The sequence below is a fragment of the Homarus americanus genome, unplaced genomic scaffold (assembly GCF_018991925.1).
Source record: "Homarus americanus isolate GMGI-L3 unplaced genomic scaffold, GMGI_Hamer_2.0 scaffold57980, whole genome shotgun sequence".
In the NCBI taxonomy this organism is placed as follows: Eukaryota; Metazoa; Arthropoda; class Malacostraca; order Decapoda; family Nephropidae; genus Homarus; species Homarus americanus.
The window spans coordinates 20502579-20529876 of record NW_024716703.1 but is presented as its reverse complement, the minus strand read 5'-3'; the positions used below and the strand labels follow the sequence as shown (position 1 = coordinate 20529876).

The 27298-nt window shown below is 39.8% G+C and overlaps 1 protein-coding gene across 1 annotated transcript; it reads right to left on the bottom strand.

Annotated features, from left to right (window-relative positions):
* Positions 1–234: 234 nt before the first annotated feature.
* Positions 235–25899, bottom strand: LOC121858329 (mucin-5AC-like). Its single transcript, XM_042354694.1, has 5 exons — positions 23255–25899; positions 14439–14646; positions 10352–10533; positions 4562–4705; positions 235–1229 (listed from the first exon to the last, which is right to left on the bottom strand). The coding sequence occupies exons 1-5, from the start codon at positions 25511–25513 to the stop codon at positions 1119–1121; spliced, it is 2904 nt and encodes a 967-aa protein (XP_042210628.1). The 5' UTR covers positions 25514–25899; the 3' UTR covers positions 235–1118.
* Positions 25900–27298: the final 1399 nt, after the last annotated feature.

Genomic DNA, 27298 nt, shown 5'->3' with positions numbered 1-27298 from the left:
CTCCAAAAATATTTACATTCTCATAGTATGAACCCATTACAAGTATACACATGGACTAAAATAAATGAAGCAAGCATCTGAATTTGGATTTTAAAAAAATGGGGATTTTTTTTTCATTTAAAAAGCAAAGCAACATATAAACACAAGTACAAAATTAAGAACATTCCTGTAAATTATAGTTTTACCATGAAAATCAAAATGTACACAAGAAAATCCATTTTTTGAGGAAATAAAAGGAAATAAAGCGAAGCATTACGCAATTCTTACCATTATCTTTCATAGCACTATCAATAACATTCATTCCCATCTATTTCAATTAATATGAAACAATATGGATTTCCGTGTTTGATAACCAGGCCTATCAATCCATTCCCATCTTCATTCTTAGAGTGAACTCTCAGTGTCTTACTCTTAAAAAAAGTCTCTTATTTAACTGTGCTCACAATATTAACAACCTGACAATGATTTATCCTCGAGACATTTGTGCCATGGTTTCTGGACCACAGTTCACAAGTCTTCTTGAGTACAGTATATCATTTTCACTCTTGTACAGCTCAAGGTTGAAGAAGCTACAAGTTTGGAAAATTGTCAGGGCAAACTTTTTTGGAATGAGAGTTGTGAACTCTTGGAATAATCTGCCAGAGAGCCTTGTGATGGCACCAAATGTGAGCTCATTCAAGATCAGACTTGACCAACACTGGAGCAGGTACAGATACATTCTGAAGCCTTTACAGTACATGCCCAGTACTTGCCGTCAGTGTGTAACAGACGTCACTGACTGACCAAGTGGCTAATGAACAGATCAGTAGTGAAGATGATAAAAGTAAAAGTGTACAAAAAGAAGAAGCTTAAGCACAGTGTTATGTACCATAATTTTTTCTTTTTGGCTTCATTTTATCATCAGTAAAAATATTGTACACATACAGTATAATGTACTGTACCGTAAAATTCTTCTCCGAACTTTTTCCTTCTGATCATGTGTTTTCATGAAAAGTTGCAAGTGATTATCACTCACCATTGGCACCTTGCCTCTTAGTTCATAAATGTCTGTTTAATATAAATATGATGTCTAATTTCAAGTACTGTACTGTATTCATTAATTCCCAAATTTTGTTTTACTAACAGCGGCATCCAGTTTTATCAACAGGATTGGTCTTCCCATCTACAGAAAATTTGTCAGTATCCATAGATTCGGTCATCATCATTCCCTGCTTCTCGTTGTTAAGGATCTGTAAAAAAGAACATGTAGCAATAATTATTGAAGAAAATACTGTTTAGTTTTAATGTAGATATTTATACTGTACAGTAAAATTTATAATTAATAATTTATATATAAGGGAGGAATAAAAATTATCATGTAAATGGTAAGACAGGGAAGAAAGGAACAGAAGTGATAAATGATCAATATGGTTAGAAGCAGATTAGGCTGTGTAAAGAAAAGAATTAAAATTACCAGGTACCTATTTCAGACTGCAATAAGCAAGTGTGAAGAGTAAACAACTTTAAGTGCACTTTAAGTGCACTTAAGAGTGTGTCATTGTGTGTTCAAAGTCAATCTGTGTTCATAAGAATTACTGTACTATGAAACTGTCCCAATGAGGGAGACAAAGTACATGAACAACAAAAAACACTAAACAACTGAGACTTGTCCACGACAGTCAAGTGGCATACCACCCACCTCATCCCAGTTGGTCTGCATTAAAGTATAGTAGTATTACAAATATACAGTAGTGGGGTTATTTTGCAATGTTATGTTAAGATGTAACACCAAGAGGTAGTATAGTAATATGTCATCAAAAAATTATGAAACCAAGAAGCTTCTGTAAAATGGATAATTATGTAGTGTATAATATGATGAACATGTGTGCAAGTAAAGCATGTAATAAACCATAGTACTGTATGCATAATGTGTTGTCTATGGTAGACCCTGCTGCTGCCACATGGCATCACGAAAATTTTGACCAAGTCCCAGGTTGCTGATCTGACTTTCTGCCTCATTTACTCACAATTGCAGGGTCTCAATTGTTCGTCGTATTATTGACAACACAACATACATATATTGTTTCTCACTTGATTTTTTTTCATTTTGTATTTCTTTATTATTATTATTATTATTATTATTATTATTATTATTATTATTATTATTATTATTATTATTATTATTACATTTTCGCCCCCTAGGCCCTGATGTGGGTCAGTGACCTGTGCCTGGGTGGGCTAATCCCGCGTTAAAAAAAAAAAAAAAAATTGTTAGTTTTTTGTTATACAATATCAATAGTCTTTCTTCATTATCCTCTATCACTCACAATGTTATTAAGTCTACAAATAGGCTTTTGATGTGTCATTAATCTCCTACAATCACCATACATCTTACTCCTCTAACTCATGTGAAGATAAACAGACTAGTCACTCACACCACTATGCAGTCACTGCTAGCTGTCTGATTGTCCCATTTCAACTCATTTACTCTTATGTAAGATACCTATACTATACCTATACCTTAACTTTCATATTTAGAATGCTCAAATCTTTCATAAAGTAGATTTTCGGTTGATAGGTATTTTCCTGTACATCTATCAAACCACCACCTTTTCACTCATCTTACATTATAAGTCAAACAGTGTTTTTATGAACAATGCCTTTCATTTGGGGACCCATGAATCCTGGGTTGTTAATTTGTGCTTAACACTCACACATCATATACTGGGACTAAACTAAAAATTGATAATGCTTACCCATTACCACTAAGTCCTAAGACGGATTATTAAAAGCATCCTTTCATCTCTTAAAGTAAGAGGTAACAAGTTGTTAAGCCCCATGTCATCAGGTAGCTATGTAAAATCTCTCTCTCTCTCTGTTAGCGACAGTTTCTACACCTTAAATAAATTCATGTCAAGGCGGCCCTATGGCCGGCCATCCTCAAAGACGAGGGGCAATCATTATTATTATTTGTAGATTAACCATAGTAACATTGCAAGTGTTTGAGAATAATGCAATAAGTAAGTGATATAACTAAGCATACAGTATTAATATAAGGGAGAAAATACGAAAATTAAAAACAAAACACCTTTTTGTACCTTCGGGGTTTTCGTTCATGGGGTACAGGTAACGAGCCGATCAGTGGCAATGAAGATGAAATAAATAACTATAATTTTTTGTAAACTGAGGGCTCATAAATTGGGGACTACCTGCAGTTATAGGGATTCATAATACAGTACATTCTAACTCTTATGAATTGTAAAAAAAAAAAAAAATATAGATTATGAGCCTGAAACTTTAGTGCCTTTGTTTGTATTCAATGGGTATCTTGGCCTTGGATGATCAAAATGTAATATCTGTACAGTTAGAACTGGATTTAGGGGTGTTCAGAGTGTGCGGTCAAATAGGACCCTACATTTTCAGGGTACCTGACTTTAAATATGCTGAAAAAAAAAAAAAAGCTATTTAGGTTTATCTTCATTATGTCACTGACTAGTTTGTTTTTCTGCTGTTTTATGTACAATAGTTGGAAACCTGTTGGGGGGTGGATATATAAGCTAGGATACACCATTGCTTATTCAGAGTTAAAGGCAAAAATAGATTTCCCTGACAACAAACTGAAGTTCTCAGGCCATTGTGAGAAGGTGAATCAAGCAACTAATCTAACAGGGCATATAAGAAGATCGTTCAGATGTCTACACGGTCCATGTCTTTTAACGCTCTTCTAGAGTGAGATACTCTTCCATCTGGAGTACTGTTTCGTGTCTGGTCCCCAAAATATGCTAGAGACTGTCAGCTGATTGACAATGTCCAAAGGAGGGCCACCAGACTGGTGCCTGCTCTACGGTACCTTAGTTACCCAGAGAGATTAGAACGCCTGCAACTGCCTAGCTTATACTATAGAGGGGCAAGGGATGACCTATTTGAAGTTTATAAACATCTCACAGAGCACTACTCAGTTGAGTGTCCATACCTGGAGCTGGCGGGGACACCTGTCCCACAAGGGGTCACAGATCAAGGTTGAGGAAGCCATGAGTCCAGAAAACTGCGAGGGCATACTTTTTCAGAGTAGGAATTGTTAACTCGTGGAACATTCTAACACAGTGTTGTAACTGCACTGAGTGTGAGCTCTTTTTGGACTAGACTTGACCAACACAGGCATAGATATACCAATACATTCAGGAGCCAGTTTATGCCCAGTACTTGCCAACAGTGCATAACATAACAAACGTGACCAACTGCCCAGGTGGCTAACGAGCCGATCAATGGTGAAGATTATAAAAGTAAAAAAAGTAAAAGTATATGGTAGGCCAATGGCAGTGGTTCCTAAACATGGGGTCATGATCCCATATGATATTATTCATTTATGAAATTACTGTACTGTCTATGACAACATCATGTACAATGGGTGTGGTCTTTTATTCTAGAAAGGAACTTGAAAGACAATCAAATTAGGGTACAAGGGGGGGAAGATACTTCTGGAGAATTTAAATACCCTGTATAGGTGTGTGTGTGTTTGTACAGAATATCTTTAGTGTTATCTGAATAGTTTTTCAACCTTAATTGTGCAATAATTACCCACCTTGTTGACAAGAAAACGAGAGGCTTCATCAATGTTGATATTCTCCTTAGCAGACGTCTCAAACCAACCACTAAAACCTCGTTCCCGGCAATAGTCATCCATTCTTGCAGGGTTGTTTACCACACCTTCCTTTGGCTGATCACACTATTAATAAAGTGTCATAATTACTTCATGAATACCATTAATATCATCCAAACTGATTTATATAATCTTATATACAGCACATATACAGGTAGTATACCTTATTGTTAGCTAATAACTTTAAAGCAATCAAACACATCGTTTAGCAACATAAATATATATATACAGTGATATCCCCATTAGCCGGAACAATTGGTGCAGAGCTCTTCTGGGAATGAGAGATTTCCGGGTAACGAGATGACTCTCTCAAAGCCGGAAAAAAATCTCTCATCCCCAGAATTTTCCGGAATTTTCTGGGTAACAGAAAAATGTTCTTGGAAGTTCCAGATATTGCCCATTACTTCATCTCTCGAACCCGGAAAAATATCCCTCATCCCCGGAATTTTCCGGGCAATGGAAAATTTTCTCGGAAGTTGCAGAAATTGCCCATTACATCATCTCTCGTACCTGGAATTTTCCGGGTAATGGATTTATTTATTTATTATTATTACTTTTTAAAGTTCCAAGAAAATGCGCCTGATTTTCATCTCTCAAACCCGGAGAAACTTCCCCCATCCCGTAATTTTCTGGGTGTCGGGATTTTTTTTCTCGGAATTTTCCGGAAAATGTGCCCCTCGGAAAATTGGAGAGTTCTCGGACCATTGCGAGAAGAAGATAAATCAGGTAAATCAACTATTGGGTCTCATAAGAAGGTCGTTCAGATATCTAGACAGTCCGTCCCTCGTAACGATCTTCAAGAGTGAAGTGCTTCCCCATCTGGAGTACTGTCACCCCGTCTGGTCCCCAAGATATGCTAGGGACTGTCAGTTGGTTGAAAATGTTCAAAGGAGGGCCACCAGACTGGTGCCTGCACTTCAGCACCTCAACTACCCTGAGAGATTGGAGGGCCTGAACTTGCCTAGCTTATACTACAGACGGGCAAGGGGCGACGTAATTGAGGTGTATAAGCATCTCAAGGGGCACTACTCAGTCGAGTGTCCTTACTTGGAGCTGGCGGACGCTCGCCCCACAAGGGGTCACAGCTCAAGATTGAAGAAGCCGCAGGTCCAGAAAACTGTGAGGGCAAACTTATTCGGAGTGAGGGTTGTAAACTCTTGGAACAATCTACCAGAAAGTGTTGTGACGGCACCGAGTGTGAGCTCTTTCAAGACCAGACTTGACCAACACTGGAGCAGGTTCAGGTACAGTTAAAAGCTGGTGCATGCCCAGTACTTGCCAACAGTGCGTAATGGAGATGTGACCAATTGCCCAAGCAGCTAACGAGCCGATCAATTGGTGAAGAGGATAAAAGAAAAAGAAAAGTAACAGACGTGACTGATCGCCCAAGCGGCTAACGAGCCGATCAGTGGTGAAGAGGATAAAAGTAAAAGACTGTACACCCATGTCTTGATAGTTTCAGATTTGAGGGTGACACAAAAGATGCCCGTTTGACCTTGGCCATAGCGCATGAAGGTGGTCTCTATGGCCATGTCACTCCATATCCCATTATAGATACCATTATTGTGGTGCATGATGAGCTCAGATTTAACGAAATGTACACGAACATCTTCTGGCGTCTGCTCCATAGATCGGACATAGTACAGGCCATATCTTTAGATCAGACATAGTACAGGCCATATCTTGCATACTTGATCAGCCCAGCAGCATAGTGTGGCAACAAGGTTTATATTCCACTTTGTGTGTTATTTCATGCTAATTTCAACATTATGTATGGAACGATGGAGCTTGGGGCTGCATGGATCTTCATATGCATAAAAATATACATTTCTACAAATAGTCTAATAGTGAACATCTTTAAAATTTATTGAGTAATTAAAATTGCCCAAGGGTGGGAACTCCACACCCACCTGGAACTGTTCACTGAGACCCTATAGAATAATAATAATAATAATAATATTAATAATAATAATAAAATACAGTATATCAAATACTTTGAGGTTGGCCCCTCTCACTGCCGGACTAAACGAGCTGATCAGTGGCTAAGAGGATAAAAGTAAAAATTAAAAGTACAGGTTGGGTATCCTTTATCCAAAATGCTTGGGGCCTTAAGGGTCTTGGATTTGGGATATTTTCATATTTTGGAATACCTGTATCCTGTATACAGAACCTGTATAGTGCAGTAGCTCACCCCGCAGAGATGGGGCCCCAAGTCTATGCACAAAACTAATTTACAGCACATGGATACATATATTCTGTATGTAGTTTTATGAAATATAATTGAATCATTTTGGGTATAAAATATATGAAAGGTAAGCAATCACTACTGTCTGTTTGGCATCACCATGACGCCCGACTCTGAGGCGCTAAGCAGTCTGTGTCTTATCTTTATTCATTACACATAGTACATAATTACCCTAGTAAAAATGATGAAATATGCCATATTCACTGTATTAACTACCATAAATATAATGAAATAGACTTTCGGATCTCAGAGCATTTTGGACGTGGGAATTTTGTATAAGGGATACCCAACCTGTATAGGAAAGAGATGCTTTCCACTGAGCAAAAAGTGATAATTTGTATAGTTAAGCAAATTTCCCAAGGGCATAGTGTTAAAATGGAGGCTCCATTCCTAGAACCTGATTTTTTTATACTTTAGGCAACCAAAACTACTGTAACCAAACTAAATACTCTGTAATGTACAAAAGACATACTCAACAAATCAATACTGTACAGAACACCAATAAATGTACAAAATAATAAAATAAATAATCACCATAAATAGATTAAGCCTCTTGCTCATCTTGATGCAAATCACATCAAAACACTGGGTAACACTATTTGCATCGGTGACTCCTCTGAGAGATGCGTAAGCGAAGCGCAGTGACATGTAAGTGTGCTGTCATAGGCATAACTGGGTTTATTGGCTGAGACTAGAGTTTCGTGCCCAGCAACAAGTAAGTGTACCATTTGGTAGACTTCCTTTGCACGATGGTATATTGTGAAGCTAGCTAAGAAGGTAGGCTATTGTTTTGAAAGAGTAATTGTCCATTTTAAATAATGTCGTTAATAAACGAAGACCCGTTAAGAATAGTTTTCAATTCCCTTCCCCTGTGTGTGGAGTAGGGTATTCCTCGTAAGTGTCTTTGTGGTATACAGTGACCCCATGAGTAACAACATAACTATCACATATTTCCCCTCGTATATATGTTAGAGCATGATATACTTACTCCTACAGTTATTATCGTCTACTTCCATTTTCCCTCCCTTTCCCCAGTTTCCTTGGAGTGTGGGTGGCTGCCTGACCACAAACCGGCCATCCTTTCTCAACCAGAGCCTTTCCCTCCTCTCTCACCCCTCCCTCTCTCTCACTAGTATGAAGAACAAAGAAAGAAAGAAAGATTAAGAATAAGAAAATAAAATTAAAGAATAAAGAAAATAAACAAAGAAATAAAGTAGAAATAATAGAGAATTAAAGAATAAAGAAAAGAAACAAAGAAATAAAGAAAAAATAATAGTAAGTAGATAGAGAAATAAAAGGAAATAACACAAAGGTATTTATTACACGGGGGATGTCCTGCACTTCTCTTCCTGTAAACTCTGTAACTGTCCCATCACTAACACTCTTCAACACTATTGCCTTGACTGTCCCACTGTCAGGGACCTCCTACCAAAGGGAGACTCACTAACCACTATATGCCACCACCTACGTATTCATAATAATTTAGATTTAGTTCTTGTATGCTACCAACACTCTGGTGGTTGCTAACTCCCATTGTCCTTAAATCATATCAATATTGTCTCCATATCACAAGTCATAGCATGTCCTGAGAGACACGAGTACCAATGTATTAGTGTCTGACTGCATTGTCTTTTAACTAGGCATTGCCCCCCTGAGGTGTAATAAATTAATTAAATAATAAGCCCAGCAGGACTAAACATAGGCTCACAAGCAGCAGATGCAAGTAGTGGGGTGTTAAGCTTGAGAGAAGTCACATACAATAATATCGGGAAAGACCATAGTAGCTCTATTCCATCCCCTGGGCATGCCAAGTAGCTGTCAAGCTCCTTCAGTTGAGGAGTTTGTGGAAGATTGTTGCCTCCATAGTATTGAACAAGCAAATGGCAGAAAGCGTGACTTGGGCGCTTAAAATCTGTGCCCAGCCATCTTTTCTACTAATGTAATGTTAAAACCTAATATTATTGATATTTCTCTTAATTATTAATTGTGTGTGCATACCATCATAAAATTAAGAAGTTATTTTTACTACAACGTAGGTATTGTGTCTGAAAAAGTGGAGTTTGGGGGTCGGCCCGGTCTCTATTTCAATTAATCCCATATGTTATGTTGTTCACTTTACGCGTTTCTCACTTTACGCAGGCCGCTGTGAGTTGAATTAACCGCGTAAAGTGAGGGTTCACTGTACCCAAAAATGTTACTTGAGTACAGTACTTAAGTAAATTTACTTAATTACTTTACAACTCTGGAAATCATGTGCTAACCTAACCTATAACTTAACTCGCCTATATCTAGAAAACCAAGCATTTACACAAGAAATGAATAGAACTGAAAATACAGGGGTCCCCGGGTTACAAACGGTTCTGTTCTTGAGGACGTTCTTAAGTTGGATTTGTATGTAAGTCAGAACACATGCTATGTGCATACCGTACTTTCAGAACAATGTTTTAAATCCCACTATATCATAGCCTAAGCCCTTATATACATCCAAAATCATATAATTTAAGACAAAAGAAGAAAAAGAATGACAAAACACAGTAAATGAAAGTAAAAACTAAGTCCTCTAGTAAATAAAAGACTGTAAATTTCATGTTTAACCCAGTTCATATTGGCAGGCGTTCGTAAATTGGGGACCCCCTGTTCAGTGTACAAAACTGTGTTGTTCAGATGTCTAGATGGTCTGTCTCTTGAAACGATCTTCAAGCGTGATATGCTAGAGATTGTTAGTTGATTGAATATGTCCAAAAGAGGGCCACCAGACTGGTGCCTGCACTACAGAACCTCAGCTATCCAGAGAGATTAGAGTGCCTGCAACTGCCTAGCTTATACTGCAGATGGGCAAGGGGTGACCTAATTGAGGTGTATAAACATCTCAAGGGGCACTATTCAGTCGAGCGTCCATACCTGGAGCTGGCGGACGCTCGCCTTACAAGGGGTCACAGCTTAAGGATGAAGAAGCCACAAGTCCAGAAAAAATGTGAGGGCAAACTTCTTTGGAGTGAGAATTGTGAACTCTTGGAACAACCTGCCAGAGTGTTGTGATGGCACTGAGTGTGAGCTCTTTCAAGACCAGACTTGACCAACACTGGAGCAGGTTCAGATACATTAAAGAGCCAGTGCATGCTCAGTACTTGCCAACAGTGTGTAAGAGTTATGACTGATCCCACAAGTGGCTAATGAGATGATCATTGGCGAAGAGGATAAAAGTAAGACGGCGGCCACTTCTCATATATTAGCCGCCACAGTATATTATTTACATCTGCCACATCACAGCTGATGACGCGACTGTAATTAATGCTATCTGAACTCGCCTAACGATTAACACAAGAAAGTGAATAGAACTGTAAGTAATGAGCATACAAAAATGTGTCTTAAAACGCTCCCCCATAATTACTGAACCGCTGTCGGTCACGTCTTGTATATTAGCCTAATTATTAATCACAATGTATCATAATAAGCTTTCTTCAAACCTTGTTTGCCAGAAGTACTGTAGGAATGGGTGAACCATCAGCTAGGGTGACTTTAGTGTCAAGGTCTGTCTTCCACTTGGCCACGGCATCAAAAGTTTGGGCACGAGTTACATCAAACACTACAAAAGCTCCAACTGCCTCTTTATAGTATACTCTTGTCATATTTCCAAATCGTTCTTGACCTGAAAAGATGCAGTTAATATACCTGATTAAATTTATTAAATTTCATTTATTTGTGGATATACCAATAGTTCCTTACAAACTATACTGTAATGCATTCTGTTACTTTAAGTGAATTACTGATGATAAACAGTATGATCACAGAAACATACTTGCAAAAATTACAGATTACAGTACTGTACAGTAAAGTCCACTGTATAAGTGAATTAACCCTTTACTACTATCACTGTCTTCGTGTGATTTACCAAAATTGCACCATTGCTGTCTTGGTAAATTTGTATAAGTTACCAGTTATTAAATTTTGAGAATTTTATGGTTGTAATCATTACAGTAATTTTATTGGTGCCAAAAAGAAATTTTTTCTCTTGTGGGTTTGCTTTCTCAAGGACTGAAATTGTGCTACTGACCTACCATTCATAGGGAGATACAGTGTACACAGTGATAGCACATAGAGATACCAACAACTAGTCGAGGAGAACTGGAAAAAAAGTCAAACTGTCTTGGACGGCAACATTGGTCAAACGAGGGTGTCAACAGGTCAAGACCAGCAGGGGGCAGCTTAGTGAATTTAAAAAAAAACATTAGTCTGCCACAAGGGCATGATCACTCACACATCTCAGTTTACTTAGATTATAATTAGTAGATGTGATTATAAGGGAAGTCATCCTAGCGAGGGGTATATTTCTTCTTCAAAAGAAATTAAGTGTGAGAGCCCGGTGGTTGGCACTAAACAAAGAGGCCAAAGTACGCTGGCAGTGGAGCGGGGCTTTTAAAGGGGCCTTGACGTTAAAGCCCTGCCACCAAGACACAGATTAGAAGCAATTATCACAGTAATAATAAAGATTAATATTATTATTATAAATCTAACGATTATAATTATACTGTATCACATTGTAAACTGGGCTTAAGGCTGAGTAGATTCGTACAGAGTCTGCACACCCCCCTCCTCCCCAACAGCAACAGCCATGAGGCGTAGGGAAACGGGCTATAACTCCAGCATCATCAGGAAGTCTGTTGACATGTAATTACTGCAGGGTGAAGTCGGATGTACACTGTGCGGGTCTGGGCAATTAAGCGTTTAGGATGATACATAATATGGTAAAGCATGAAGGCTGTTGCTGGTATTGCCCTGACTGCAAAATCAAAGTAGAAGAGGCGATTGCAAACCATAGGGGAACGAGTTTCCTAGGGACGAAAATAGATGAAGCTAGATACTTGCTGGTTGCCAAACTATAAAATGTTGGGAAAGAGATCCTGGCTAAGACTGAGGAAGTAGCTGATAGAATGGAGGGAGTAGTGAAGAAGAGTTATGATCAGGCTATAGCAGGGCCACGGAAGGTGGCGGAGAGTAATGCAGGATCTGAACAGGTTCTACAGCAGCTAGGGACTCTGATGGAGAGTGTCGAAGAGATGGCAACTAGCAGACCTATTGTTAGGGGAGAGGAGGAACAACGGGAATATTTCAAGCGCAGGGACAACGTAATAGTTTTTGGAGTCCCTGAGAGCCAGTTGGAGGAAGCTGAGAGTAGAAAACACACAAGTTGCAATTTGAGAATATTTGTATAGAGGCTTTGAATATGTCAGGGCTCACTCAGGATGTGAGGAGGCTAGGTCAAAAGCATGAGGACAAGCCTCTCGCCCCTCAAGATCACACTAGTGAGTGAAGATAAGAAGTGGGAAGTTTTTCAGCAGGTAAAAATCTTAGCAAGGAGTGAGGCATTTCAGAATATATTCATTCACCCAGATCGCATGGTAATGCAGAGGGAACAGCACAAGAAACTCCTACAGGACTTGAAGCAGAAGAGGGAGGAGTCGAGGCGGAACAGGGACGGGTGTACACGGGTTACATCCAGGGGGAAGGTAGTGGAAGCACGAACGCAAGCACAGAGCCAGGGGGCAGTGGTACCCCCCCCCCCACCCACTCTACCTCCCACCCAGGAGGAGGCGAGTGCCATGTAAACAACGACATCTCTGACCACACCCCGCATAATACAATGTATTTAGCATATGCTGCAGCTGCTGAGAATGGAGGGGGCCGGAGTCACTATCAAGAGCACAGACGTTACTGAGAACAAATTCCGGCTTGAAAGTCATGTACACTAACACAGAAATTCAAGGTGTGGGATAGGTTAAACGATGAGCAGGACAGGAGGATGTATGCAAGATCCAGGAAGCAAAGAGTCAGAGTACAGAAGGGCTGAAAAGGAGTTCCAGAGGCTGATTGCAAGCGAGGTAAAGTAAAAACCAAAGGCGTTTTACCACTAAGAAAAATCAAAATAAAAAAATGCGAGTAGGAGGATCGGACCTAAGGCAGCATCTGGCCAGGACAAATTGGAGGCATTAAACAGTTTCCTTTCCTCGGTTTTCACGAGAGGATGCAAACAATCTTCTTGCATTGGAGGACAGACGGTTCAACACAGCGCGGACTCACATTGTGTTCACAGAAGAGGTTATAAGAAATAAATTGCCAAAGCTAAAGGTATATAAAAGACCCAGCACCTGACATGGTGCATCCCAGAGTGCTAAGAGAGTTGTGCAATGAGCTTGCAGAGCTCCGAATATCCTGTTCTGTAAATGACTGGGTGAGCAAAAGATCCCCAGTGATTGGAAAATGACTTATGTGAATCCTATTTTCAAGAAGGGCGATTGTCACTCCACGAATAATTATAGACCCGGGAGCCTGACCAACATAGTATGCAAAGTACTTGAGTGCATTATGAGAGATGCCATACTGGAATATCTACTATGAAATAACCTTGTAAAGGATTGCCAACACGGTTTTATGCTCCTGTTTAACACAATTACTGAAGATACTGGATATATGGACCCAAATTCTGGAACAGGGTGGTAATATCGACAATATATACCTAGATTTTGTCAAGGCTTTCGACAGCATACCCCATGAAAGGCTGAAAATTAAACTGGAAGGGTACAGAATTCGGGAAGTGCCCTAGAGTGGATCAGAGACTTTCTCCATGATCCCAAGCAGTGTGTGGTGATTAATGGCACGAAATCGTCATGTGTACCTGTGACAAGCGGGGTACCACAGGGCAGTGTGTTGGGCCTGCTGTTGTTAGTTTGCTTGTTTCATAAATGACATGCCAGAAGCTGTGTATTCCTCCACACAAATGTTTGCGGATGATGCTAAATTATTTAGGGAAATTAAGAACCAAGCAAACTGTGAACAGCTGAAGAAGGCTCTCTGTGAGCTTCAAGAATGGCCGAAGAAATGGGTGCTAAGATTCAATGTCACGAAGTGTATGAGGATGCACCTATGAAGTACCAATGGTAAAGGCGTATCATATGTCCCAATGAGACTAAGAAACTGCATTAATTGAGACTGAATGTGAAAAGGATCTGGGTGTGTATGTTGACAATGAACTGAAGTTCTCGGGCCACTGTGAGAAGGTGAACCAAGCAACTAAATTATTAAGTCTAATAAGAAGGTCGTTTAGATCTTCAAGAGCGATTCCATGACTTCAAATGGTTTTAATATCATAGGGACACTTGACAAAATATCAAATAATATAATATTAAAGTTCGAATATGTTTCATTGTGTTATTTATTCTTAACTTATATTTTTGTAAGAATGTTACAGAGATCAGTATTTTCTGCAGACACTGTAACCCGAGACTTCCATTTATAACTAAGACCTGTACGAAATATCCTTCAAAATTATTTGATATATTCTAACAGAAACCACATGGAATATACATGTATCTAGTATTGCCCACAAAAAATAAGTAAACAGTCACCACAAACTTGTTTTTCAAGCAGAGCTTACATGTCATTCAAATTATACCTTTGCAACACAAATTATATACTGTACAGGTATTCCATACAATTCTCACTGAAAAAATTCAATAATAATTACTGGCTGTCTTAGACAGTGAAGAGATAACTTACCTGCAATATCCCAGAGTTGTAGACGAATCACAGTATTATTGTCCCAATTTAGCACTTTGAGGGCAAAGTCAACACCAATGGTGGCCCTATAGTGCTGGCTGAAGAACTGATGGACATATCGCTTGATGATGGAGGTCTTGCCAGTACCCAGTTCCCCAATTACCAATATCTTGTAGAGGTGTTCGCGCTTGTCATTGCTCGACCCGGCCTATAGGAGTAATAATATAATTAGTGGCAAGAAGAACCAAACAATAAAATTTGTGAGGAGTATAATGAACACTCAATGAAGCCCAATATTCTTTTAATTATTGTACTGTATATTCATTAATTACAAATACCTGAACAAAAGTAAACAAAACTTTTTCTAAACATGGTACAGTACTTACAGGAAAAGACTGTAACAGGAATTATTATATACAGGAGAAAGCATTAAAATGGAAATTAAAATCACACAGGAGATGCTAAACCATCATGAAGTATAAAGTTCAAAAGCTCTTTTTTCATCATGAATACTGTAATGTCTAATACTGTATACAGTACAACTTAAAGTAAGCTTCAAGTACATTTATGGAATACAGTACTGTAGCAGCAAATGATTATAGTACACAAAGAACATATACTGTATTGTATTGTATTGTATACCCTAATAGAAACTATCATAGAAGGTGTCTGGAAAACAATCAAAATTTCATAGGTAAGGTCTCATATTTCACGAGCACTACCTAATGTAACCAAGTCTTATACTTGGGGTAAAATATCGTGAATTTCGCGAGATCCAGCCACAACTATGACAGGTTTCACCCCAATCCATTCAATAATGTAGCAGAGGCTGATTACGAAATATATTTACATATACTGTACAGTACACACACACAGTGCACACACACACACACACACAGTGCACACACAGACAAACATTCGATGCCCTCTGCTGTATTCTCTGCTCTATCAGTAATAACAGGAGGATAACAACTGATGGTATGACAGAACACAAAACTTTGAAGAACAAAGCGGTTAAGGCATCTTTTGACTCACTGCTTAGTGTTTTTTATGGGATTTTCATTATAAAATTATAATGCATAAAAAGGCAAATCCGGTGAATGAACAAGGCACTTACGATTACAAATTTACGTGATGTTGCCAGTAAGCTGTTGGCTCCTGAGAGCACCATGAGACATGAGAGAGAGATCTTTTACATTCACTGCATTCAGGTAATATTTTTGGGACCATAAGTCTCAACAACTGTTTTTTCTTTATCATTTGGTGATTTGTTTGTACAGTATATGGTTCAGTACTGTACAGTATCAGTATGTGTCAATTCGCTGAAGTGGCAGAAGCCACAGCCTTGTTGCTTCTTTTTAAGTAAATTCAATCTTTTTTTCATGCCTCCCTACTGAATTTGCATTATATGCAGTAAAACAAAAGTATTTGTGATCAACCAGATTTTTTTTTATTGTGTGAGTCTAAGGGACATCCTTAAAAAAATCCACATTCAAAATCACACACCCCTGAAAACTACTATTGGTACCCTTTTTAAAGGCTAAAGTAACACACTGAAAGCAACAACCACAAACATAATACCTCGAGAATAACTACAGGTACCACAAAAGTAACACTTTGTGGATAATAACCACAGAAGTGACATCTTTAGAAAAACTACCACAAAGAAACATCTCAAGGACAACCACAAAAGTGACACTTCAGGGATAATAACAGTAACTGCAAAAGTAACTCGAGGGCAGCCACAAAGTTGACAAGAATAACAACCACTAAAATAACTTATTGAGGATAATAACCACAAAAGTAACACATCGATGATAACAATTAGTGTAAATGGTACCCGGTAGTTACCCTTGTTAATCGCCACAATAATCCACCTAAGAGGGCATTCAGGGGTGGATCCTGGGGGTCCTTGGGGTCCGTGCCCCCTCCCCCCTTTTTAATCAGAAAATTCCAATACTTTTTCTTTAATGCAGTATTGTACTTGGCGCTTTTTCAGAGCAAAAGGTAATTACTATGAAAATCAGAATATCTCCTAACATCAAGTGCACACGGCCTCAAAATGCCCATGATATTGGCTAAATTTCAAAAGAATTCTGGGGACTTACAGCCCCCACACACACACACAACCCACCAGCTGGGTGGGCTCCTATGCTCGCCATGTTCCCCACCCACAACTTTTTGGAGCCCCCTTTGATAGTCCTGAATCCGCCCATGGTATTTCTCAGCCAGTAAGTGTTCATATTCACACCTGCCCCACTATAAGGGTCACTGCTTAAAACTGAATTTAAGAACCACAAGTTCAGAACTTAGTTGCCAGGGCAAACTGTCAAACTTTTTTGGAGAGTTGGGAAATGGAACAATCTATCAGAGGGATGTGACGGTACCGAGTGTGAGCTCACGCAAGACCAGAATTGACCAACACTGGCGCAGGTACTGTACAGATACATTCTGGAACCAGTACATGCCCATTTTTTTTCCAACAGTGTGAAACAGGTCTATCAGTGGTGAAGAAGATAAAGTAAAATATGAGAATAATCAAGTAAAATCTCACCATATGTCCGTGTCAGGCGGGGTTCGGGAACAGAACTCCGGCAAGAGGGATTTCTTCACATAAACATTTTCCATCTCAAATTAAAATGAGAGATTTGATACAAAACAGGCTATCATATCATTGGAGCTCGGGCAGCTTGAGCTTGAAAAGGTCGAGATCATTATTCTTGGTAGGGTCAGGGCCACAGAATTAATTCATAATAGCTTGCAAAGAAGCAACAAGTTCCATCCAAATGCCTAAAGTGGATGTTTTAATGCTGTTAGAAACCACATACTGGTAATTAATTACATCATTGTGATTCAGTGTGGTTCATTACCTCACTCTAATTAATGCAACATTGTGAGTGTACTTTCTAACCACACCAAAATAATATTCCGAATATAGTATTACAGTATTCTATCCTCATTTAACAACGTAAACCTACAGCAACAACGAAAACAACCATAATCGCCTTCGAAGTCGCAATAGCACATATCAAAATATGTTTATCTTTAAAACAGTATTATAAATAAATATCAATTGTGGATGTAAAATAAAATATTAGAATATGAGGCTTGTTTCATCAGGGTATGTACCAAATGATAAAATACAATCACAAAAAGTTCTAACAATTTAAAGGCCTCACTAACACAGAGGTGAGGAGTCGTGGTTACGTGGGAAGGTACAGTCGAGTTGACAAACACGACGGCCTAAAGCCTTACAACGCATCACCCATCGACTTGGCTGTTTCACCTTACATCCACTCTCTTGTGTAATGCCCATCTTATTTTTATCTATCTCTCACTTAATCTTATGTTAAAAAAAATATGAGTGAGAGGGAGGTGTGTGTATCATAGCCACAAGCCTCAGCACGCATCGTCTGCAACAGGTCACTTGGTGTGGCTTTAGTATTCTCTCCTCACATTACTTCACGACCAGTGACTCCTTACCCCAAGCACGCTGGATTACGTCCAATCTCTTTATCTTTTAGTTAAATTTCTTTCCTCTGTAATGTCATCGATCCTCTCATTTTCTCTCGATGAAAAACCTACCGCGTTCTTCTTCGTCCTGTGGCAATGCTAACTTACACCAGCTGATCCTGGTAAATACAGTACTACCTTACTGCTAGCATGTGCGCATGCTACAAGTCTTTCAATCTGGACTTCTTAATATTCAATTAATGTACTCAGTGCAATCTAGTACGAGAATTCGGTTTGTCAGAACCACATGTAATTGTTACCATTACTGAAATTTCGAAATAACTACGTCACTAAAGTATACTGTATAAAGAAAGCTTAATCTTTAACTTAATTACGTTCAGTAAGAAAAATATTGATATTGTCATAAAACATGACGACAAAAACTAAATACAAGTTTATGAAGGTTTGCCTATAATGGTTTGTCAATAGAGGGACTCATCTTCGCCAAGTCGCTAAACAACTTGAAGGCTATGTGTAGTGAGCGTTTCATATTTAGAAATATAACATGTGGAAATTCTCTCTCTCTCATTTCACAACTTTGGGAATTACTGAATGCCAGCTGGTCACCATAAAAGGAAGATAACTTATAAACTATGAGAAGGAATGAAGTTCGTCGTTTATCAACCACGGGTCTGTGTGAAACTGCACAGAACCCTAAGCAGCTACTACAACTTGGAATGAGAGGGCAACCAAATTACAGCTCTGAGTCTGAGGAGTATAATATGAAATTCGCTCACGAGCGTATAAAGACGCAGTTAGTGTTCTGACTATAAAGTGTGTCGCATTCTGCTCCTAAAAGCTAAATAATCATTGAAGGTAATGTAGATTGTGTAAAAATCTAATCGAAGAAAGTCATAACTCTAGCAAGTAAAGCAGGAAAATGCTCATTATCGCACTTTATCTTGATTTTATGATATGAAGCTGTAAAACATATTCCATTTCCATCCACATGACCCTTTTCAAGTTACTGAATGGAAATGACATCCAATACGGGTAGCTAGTAACTACGTAAGCCTCCGTGAAAAGGGGAGTAAGACAAATTTCGCAGAGAGTTTGACTGGTCACAGTCAAGACTTCAAGATCGGTGTGAACATGAATGACCGGTCAGGCTATCATCCACCAAGGCGTGAGGTGTCAGGCTATCATCCACCAAGGCGTGAGGTGTCAGGCTATCATCCACCAAGGCGTGACGTGTCAGGTTATCATCCACCAAGGGGTGGGATGTCAGGCAATCATCTACCAAGGAGTGAGGTGTCAGGCTATCATCCACCAAAGCATGAGGTTCAGGCAATCATCCGCCAAGGCGCAAGGTGTCAGGTTATCATCCACCAAGGGGTGGGATGTCAGGCAATCATCTACCAAGGAGTGAGGTGTCAGGCTATAATCCACCAAGGCGTGAGGTGTAAGGCTATAATCTACCAAGGCGTGAGGTGTAAGGCTGTAATCTACCAAGGCGTGAGGTGTAAGGCTATAATCTACCAAGGCGTGAGGTGTCAGGTTATAATCTACCAAGGCGTGAGGTGTCAGGCTATAATCCACCAAGGCGTGAGGTGTAAGGCTATAATCTACCAAGGCGTGAGGTCACTGAAGAGCGAGGGTGGTCATGCCCGTCGTCACAGGATAGTGAACTCATCTTGAATTACCTGACAACCCCAGCAGGTAATCCCGCTCACCTCCTCTCAACATTTTCACACCGTGGCTGTTATCAAACCCATTGTCAACACTCAGCTAATTACAACTTATCGCAAATGCCCACATATGCTGATAAGTGGTTACGTTTAGCATGTCTAATACTTTAGTTGTTCAGATATGACTGATGAGAAAAAATCAAGTAGTTGAACATACCAATGGTCAATTTCTGGTCACACTTGTTCCGTAATGTCTTTTTCTTTCGTAAATATTACTTGGCAAATATCGACTAGTGTGTGGACCTGGCGCTTATGATGGCCTGTCTGTGTTATAAATGTAGGACGTTTAGTTTGGGCCAGGGTGGTTAGACCTAATCTAACCTATCAGTGGTCCAAACGTCTGCTCACCCTGTGTAATAGCAATCTTAAAAAACAAGTCTTCGAGCTGTTGCCTTACAAACTCCAAAGGTGGATCATAAGTCATTGACTTAGGCTTCACGGGACATGATCAAGGTCAAGTACATTAGCTGCATTCTTTCCTTTAAACTAAACAAAGCTTCAAGAACAAGAGGAACTGGCACATCGTGGGAGATAATGGAGGATCAACTCCGCCGTCATCCTGGCTGGTGTATCCCCCAAAAATTGACTGTAAGTTTTTGTTGCAGTAACATTATTAGTCATTGTAAACACCTGCTGCAGTTTCTTTCACTCTTATGCACACCCAATTGATGAAATAGAGGCTACGTGATACATGGTATACAATCCAGCTCCGAATACTCTCACTAGTGTGTATTTGGTGATGCAGTTCTGGTAATACCCTTAATAAAGTCTTACATTCACCCAGCGAGGAACGAATAGGACTACTATACTAAATGTGTTACCACAGACAAACAAATTCGCTTGCACTGAACAATGATGTTGCCACATATGAAGAGTTAGATAAATGGTTACTGAAATATGACTGATTAAAATATGTAAACAAAATAGTTAATTTTAGATAAAGAGAAAAACACTTTGAGGTATTATATAATTATAAACACTTCTGCACTTGGCGAGCAAGTTAAATAGCGGTTATACAGTATATTATTCCACTAAAAGAGGGAAACGTGAAGTGCAAGGACCTTAATTAACTATGGATGACTTCATTGCCGAAATTATATTTTTTTCATTGTACAGTAGCATAAAATAGGCGACGTACACCCACTAAAAAATTATTCGGCATCAGTGTCAAATTGTATCACACCGTAAGGGTGCCAAATAATTTTTAAGTGGGTGTACAGTACAGACTGACCAGAGAGGCCATCCCGATGTGTGCCAATAAGTTGTTCACCCAATAAAAAAATATTTGGCACCCTTACGACGTGATACAATATGACACGGGTGCCGAATATCTTTTTAGTGGGTGTACAGTACAGTACTGTTCTCATTGAATTTCTGGAAGACATGAACTCACTTAATTGTAAGTTCATTAAAAAGAGGGCTAAAAGACACTGGAATTAGGGAAAGTCCCACTGGACACAAAATACAATTTACTTAATTAAATACATAACAATACCATGGCAGTGGTCACGGTTAAGTGAAGATGCAATACGAAGTTGAATGTTGCATTCAAATTAACAAATCTCAAGGAAAAGAACGAACCTTCAAATAATTTACAAAATCTAGGATCAAATGCAGTACAGTTAAGAAATTAATTGAAGAATAAATATGAAGCATTCGGCGAGAATTGTGGATTAGAAAAGTTAACGACGATGGAATGAATCTGGAAAGTGTTATCTCAGCTGCAGGCGAGCAAACTATAATGTGGAAACTTAGCATCTGAAGCTAAAAAAATACCCGAAGAAAAAAGTAGACGGGCGGATCACCTGAAGATTACGAACGCAGCTTTATTTCACCTAATGACGCTTACCTAACTTAATGTAAACTATAACCCCACTCTAAGGAGCGTTTGGGTGTTTAATCATCTGGTAAAATAAGCTGAGGGTACCTAATCTTCAGGTGATACAGACCGACCAGCGGGGGATGACCTCCCAGAAGCCGATGACTGCTGAACGAAGGTGATCCCTTCCATCTATGGACATTTCGAAGTGAAAGGTCTATAGATGTTGACGCTACCTGATATAGGGTAATCTTCCCTGTACAGTATTGACCATTATCGAAAATGACCTGTATTTTCATGAGTAAAATTTATAAAATTTACAAGTAATCGGTCTTAAGAAGGTAAAGATAGAGCAGGAAATCCAAATAAACAAGAGATAGACATTACCACTCTATGACAGCCAAAATCTACGCATAAAAATTAAGAAAGTAAGAAAAAAAAAAGAACCAAATAAGATGATCTTCATAAAACACCAGGAAACAGCTTCAAATATAACTACCAGTCATTAAATGAGCCATTAAATAGAGGCTTTACGACCAAGGAAACATCCATCCCTGCTACCACACACCGCTGAATCTACTGTACAATATAAACACCTGAAGAGCTTTAAGCAGATCTGTACAAAATACAATGTAAAGAAATGGTTGAGAGAGGAATCAATCAGGACATCTCTTTAAATGTTGCAGAAAAGGTACCTCATGCACCCAGTCACACGACATAACACAAGATGGAGAAGGTGGAATTTCTATAGACTTATTATAGGAAAGTTTTTCTATGTACAAGATATAATCATTATTAATTTTTAATTTAAAATGAGTTGTGAACACTTGTGTCGGAAGAGCGTAGATAAAAATGTGTTGTGTTCATATACAGAACAATTTTCAATAAATTCTGGTTTACAGTAGCGTCACATGCAACCAAAACAAGTTAATTTTAATAATGACATACCCGGCACGTTGTATATTATACTATCAGATACAACACGGTACTCTTAGTATAATGTCAAGTGATAGTGATGTTATATAATTATAACGCCATTATTATTGTTATTACTTAATAAACATTTTACCTATTTTTTCTCGGGGGTTTAAATATAGTCGCGTTATAACTTACCTTGATTATGAAGCCATTGCTTCTGTTCCTTTAAAAACAAACTACTAAAACATAGTATACTAATTTTGGTAGAGGTATTTAAAATTTACTCATGGAACACTTAAAATGTATAACAAACGTGATACGGATGAATACACCAAACATCTCTATTGTGAGAAAAAGAATCGTGCCACATTTTAACTGGCAGACTTAGACAACATGAATGCTTATACTGTGACCATAACTGACACCATGACAGGGCACTTGATTGATTCTCACCAAGTTTTATCTACAAATACAGTACGGTTTGTAAAGAACAAACATCAAACTTCAATTTACATGAAGCATAACTTAATACTTTAGAAACAACAACCCACCACACCCGGTGTTTACTTTGTGTACACACATGCGGATGGAAGACTTTTAACTTGATCACATCGGAAAGGTATAGACGATTGGCCGGGTGCGGCGTTTACGTAAGAAAAGCAGGACTAATAAGGAAGGAGATTGCTACTGATACTATACGTAAATAAGGAGCAGAGGCGTCGAACAGCAGGAACTGACGCCGCCTTACGAAAACAAGTAACTACAGGAACTTACGCAACCGAAGATGGACAGGCAATAGCAGGCACCTACGTCACCTTGACAAGGAAGCTCAACAGCTGGGCCCTATATACGTGCCCAGATCACAAGGATCACCATACCCAAGAGCCACTTGTTTGTCCCGACGAATCCATTAACGGGTTGCGTTCATTCCCTGATCGGTCGCCCTTTGGGGTCTCTCGTGCGTCTCGCCCATGACCCTCGGGGCTAGACGGGGGAGTGGCCATGCCCGAGGCCGCCACCGGTCCCACGACTGGACTCGCTTCCACACTAACGCCCTCTGGCGACGTTTTTGTGAGTTTGGTGTCGTCCTCCGGCGGCGTGACAATGAGCGGCGGCGGGGTAAGAATAGGCGCTGTATTAACACCACGCTCCACTGCCGGGGGCTGCTTGTCTAAGGGGGATATAATGTTCTCAAAGGAGAGACGCTTGGGAAGGACAGGAGTGGGGGATTTCGATCTAGAAGATGATGTATTAAAAGTTGGGTTGGTAGCTGCCCGCCTGACTGTCACCTGAGAAGGTGACACGGCCGGCACGGGCGCTAGAGGGGTAGGGAAGACCATAGCGCGTCTGAGTACGACACCAGGGGAGGATGAATGCGTAAGTTTAGGAGATTCTGTTTGCTTTGACACAATAGTGACTGTTGTTCTCCGCTTAGAGGTTACCTCGGCTGTAGATGGCTTGCTATCAGCTGGACTTGTCGTAATCTTCTTTGTTTCGACTGTAGACTTAGTCTCTTTTGGCGTTGTCTTATTCTCTGCTTCATCGACGCTGAATTTGGATTTCGCTTCAATAACTGGCTTATCTTGAGGTATTTCCGCATTTACCGACCAATTCTTGACAAACTGGACTGAAGATATATATGAGCGAAACGAGGGACTCTGGGAGTCGGCGGGTTCTGAGGTTGCGCCTTCGGTGTTAGTTGTCCCAGCAGCTGCGGTCGAAGGGTCGCTATCAGCTTTCACAGTATCCCTCTTCTCATCCGCCTTCATCTCTGGCGAATCTAATGTTGAACCCAGGTCCGTGTTAGCAAGTGAGGCATCAGTGGTAACAGAAGACGCTGCTGATGCATTACTCATGATGGACGATTTCGATCCAGAATCAATTTTTATTTTTTTGTCTTTACGTACGAGGAAGCTCCCAAATTTAGTCTTCTCCTTCTTCTTTTCTTCCTTCTCGTCGGTTTTCTTAACACTGTCGTCGACCTTGGCAATCCTGGTAGAAACTGGAGAAGGGGTCTTGCTGCTGGCTGCTGATCCTTTGGGGGATGTTGTCGCGCCGTTGAGTCGCTCATGAGTCGCCTGGTGACTATCAAGGTTCATTTCTAACCCCTCGGCCTTCTCTTGATTCTTGTTTCCCACAATAGTATCACTCTTCACAGGCGCTGGACTATTTGGGGCACTTGACTCGGAATCTAACAAATGGTCTAGTTCTGCGTCACTGGTCACGCTGATACCGGTTGAGGCAGAACCTCCCTCAGATGCTTTTTTCTGTTGACGTAACTTCCTACCAGTCTTCCGACTTTTTCGGAAGGACGACATGAGTCCTTTTTTCTTCTTGTCGGCATCTTCTGGCAAGCTGGGTGAGGGAGTTCCATCTACAGTACTCATACTGGCTCTCTTTCTTAAAGGAGACAAGCGGGGTGAACCGCGAGGAGATAGGGTGTTGGTGGTGGGGTGTGAGGTCAGTATAGGACTAAGTCTACCAGGATTCTGCAGTAAAGCTTTATTTCGACGATATCCAATGGGAGATAGGTCAGGGCAGCTCGTGTACCCCCAACACGGCTCACTGCCACGTCGGTCAATTGAACACTGTGAAAGATCAGGATGTGTGCACACACTGTTGCGATGTCGTGAAGTGTCCGGATGGTCTCGTTCTCCGCTCGGATTGTCGAGGCTTACAAATGAAGAACGACTACAACTTGGAAGAGTTTGGATCGACTGAGCAGAGTCATACAAAGTTGTTTCACTGTGAAAATCCGAACTTATGAGAGAAGTGACGCTGTCATTGGGCCGAGTAGTACGATAAGACTGCACTGAATAAAATGAACCTGTGTCACTGTCCAAAGTAGCGGTAGTATCAGATCCTTCACTACAATCTTCCAGACTGTCACTGAAATTATTTAGGGAGGCGAGTGAGTCCAAGGCACCAGACCCGCGACGTTTGTGGCAGCTCAAGCTATCACTGAGACTCTGGCTGCTCTCATCCAGACTATCATAGAAGGGTCCGCTGGCAGGCACCTCGTGTGACCCCAGGCTCGGCGAGTCTGCTTGAGCAGTAAACGGCCAGGCAGCAGCACCAGCACTGGACGCTCCCGCAGTCGAAGGCTCTTGCTTAGAGTCGCCAGGAATGGTGCTCATCACTCCCAGTCAGCCGACTGTCACTGGTAAACTCGTCCTCCCCTGGTGCGTGCTGAGGTAGCATTACCAATAAAAAAAACCTATGCACGATGAGGACTCGCCTTCTTCATTCTAGTTCTCAGGATCCTTGACCCCACACGTGCTAGTTATTCATTGCACATACCCAGGTTGCATTCACTGATGCCACTCCCAGACGCCGCGACACGTACCAAACCTTCGCACAAAAGCTGGCAAGTCTATCAAAGTCACGTAATATCACAACCGTCTTGGCGTGTCTCTCAGGTCACGAGCTCGGATCAGCATTCACCTGGCAGTCAGGAGCCTCTCGGGTGTGCCCGGTAAAAATTTTCTGATAATAAGATGCGAGAAAGGCCAAGCTTACAAGGGTTGGGAAGCAATAAGCAGGAGGCAGGCAGCCCCCACACGTACGGCAGGTAGGTTGTGGACAAGTGAGTGAAGGGCAGGCCGGGTGGTGGTCGGGCTTCACGCTCACCCACACTCACGTACGCACACACGTGTACACACACACGCGCGCACACAGACACACAGACAGACAGACACACACACATATGTGTGTGTGTGTGTGTGTGTGTAAATAAATATATATATATATATATATATATATATATATATATATATATATATATATATATATATACACACACACACATTGTGTGTGTGTGTGTGTGTAAAAAAAAAAAAAAATATATATATATATATATATATATATATATATATATATATATATATATATATATATATATATATATATATATATATATATATATATATATATATATATATATATATATATATATATATATATCTTATCCACGTTTTCATTGTGGATCTACATGAAATATATATTTCATTAGCCCAATAAAGCACGCGGACTTCTACATACAATCAACACCTCAACCCGCCAGGATTCGAACCCACGGACCACGAGCCCATGACTGGTGGTCCAGAGGTAGGTTCCCCGGTCGCAGTCATGGGCTCGTGGGCCATGGGTTCGAATCCTGGCGGGTTGAGGTGTTGATTGTATATATATATATATATATATATATATATATATATATATATATATATATATATATATATATATATATATATATATATATATATATATATTGACGCTTACCATTGTTGAAGCGCATAAATACTTTTTTTAATGGTGTTTTTTCTTAATAATATAATTGCAATGGATATAAAGTAATGTAACTATCAACACCTCGCACAAATTGTAAATCATCTAGTGAGCAACATGTGTGCAGCCATTTAAAAGAATCTTGCAAAGTAACATGTCCGTGAATGCGCCTTTACCAAGGGCAGGAATTATCGAAAAGGACAAATATATGTTAAAACTCGGTTATAGTTGTTGAAAGGGTGAAGGTTAGCATTCTACCAGACTTTTTTTTACTTATTTATTTCTAAAATACATGAAAATTTTAGCTGATATATAATCCTTTTCAAACAAGCCAATCAAGGTTGAGCTGAGTTAGAGTAAGCGTTATTAATTACACTTTTTTTTATTTTTTACGGGAATTAGCCCACCCGGGCACAGGTCAAACGACCCACAACGGAGCCTGGGGGGAAAAAAAAGAACGGAAAGAAATTGAAAATATAGAAAAAAGGTTATACTGTATTAATCTACACCACGAAGATGCCGGAAAACCAGCTTTTTAAAGTGAGACAGATTGTAAGAGCATGGAAACACAGAAGAAGGCAGAGCATTCCACAGTTTGGCTGTGTGAGGAAAGAAGGAGGTACTATAACGGGTTATTC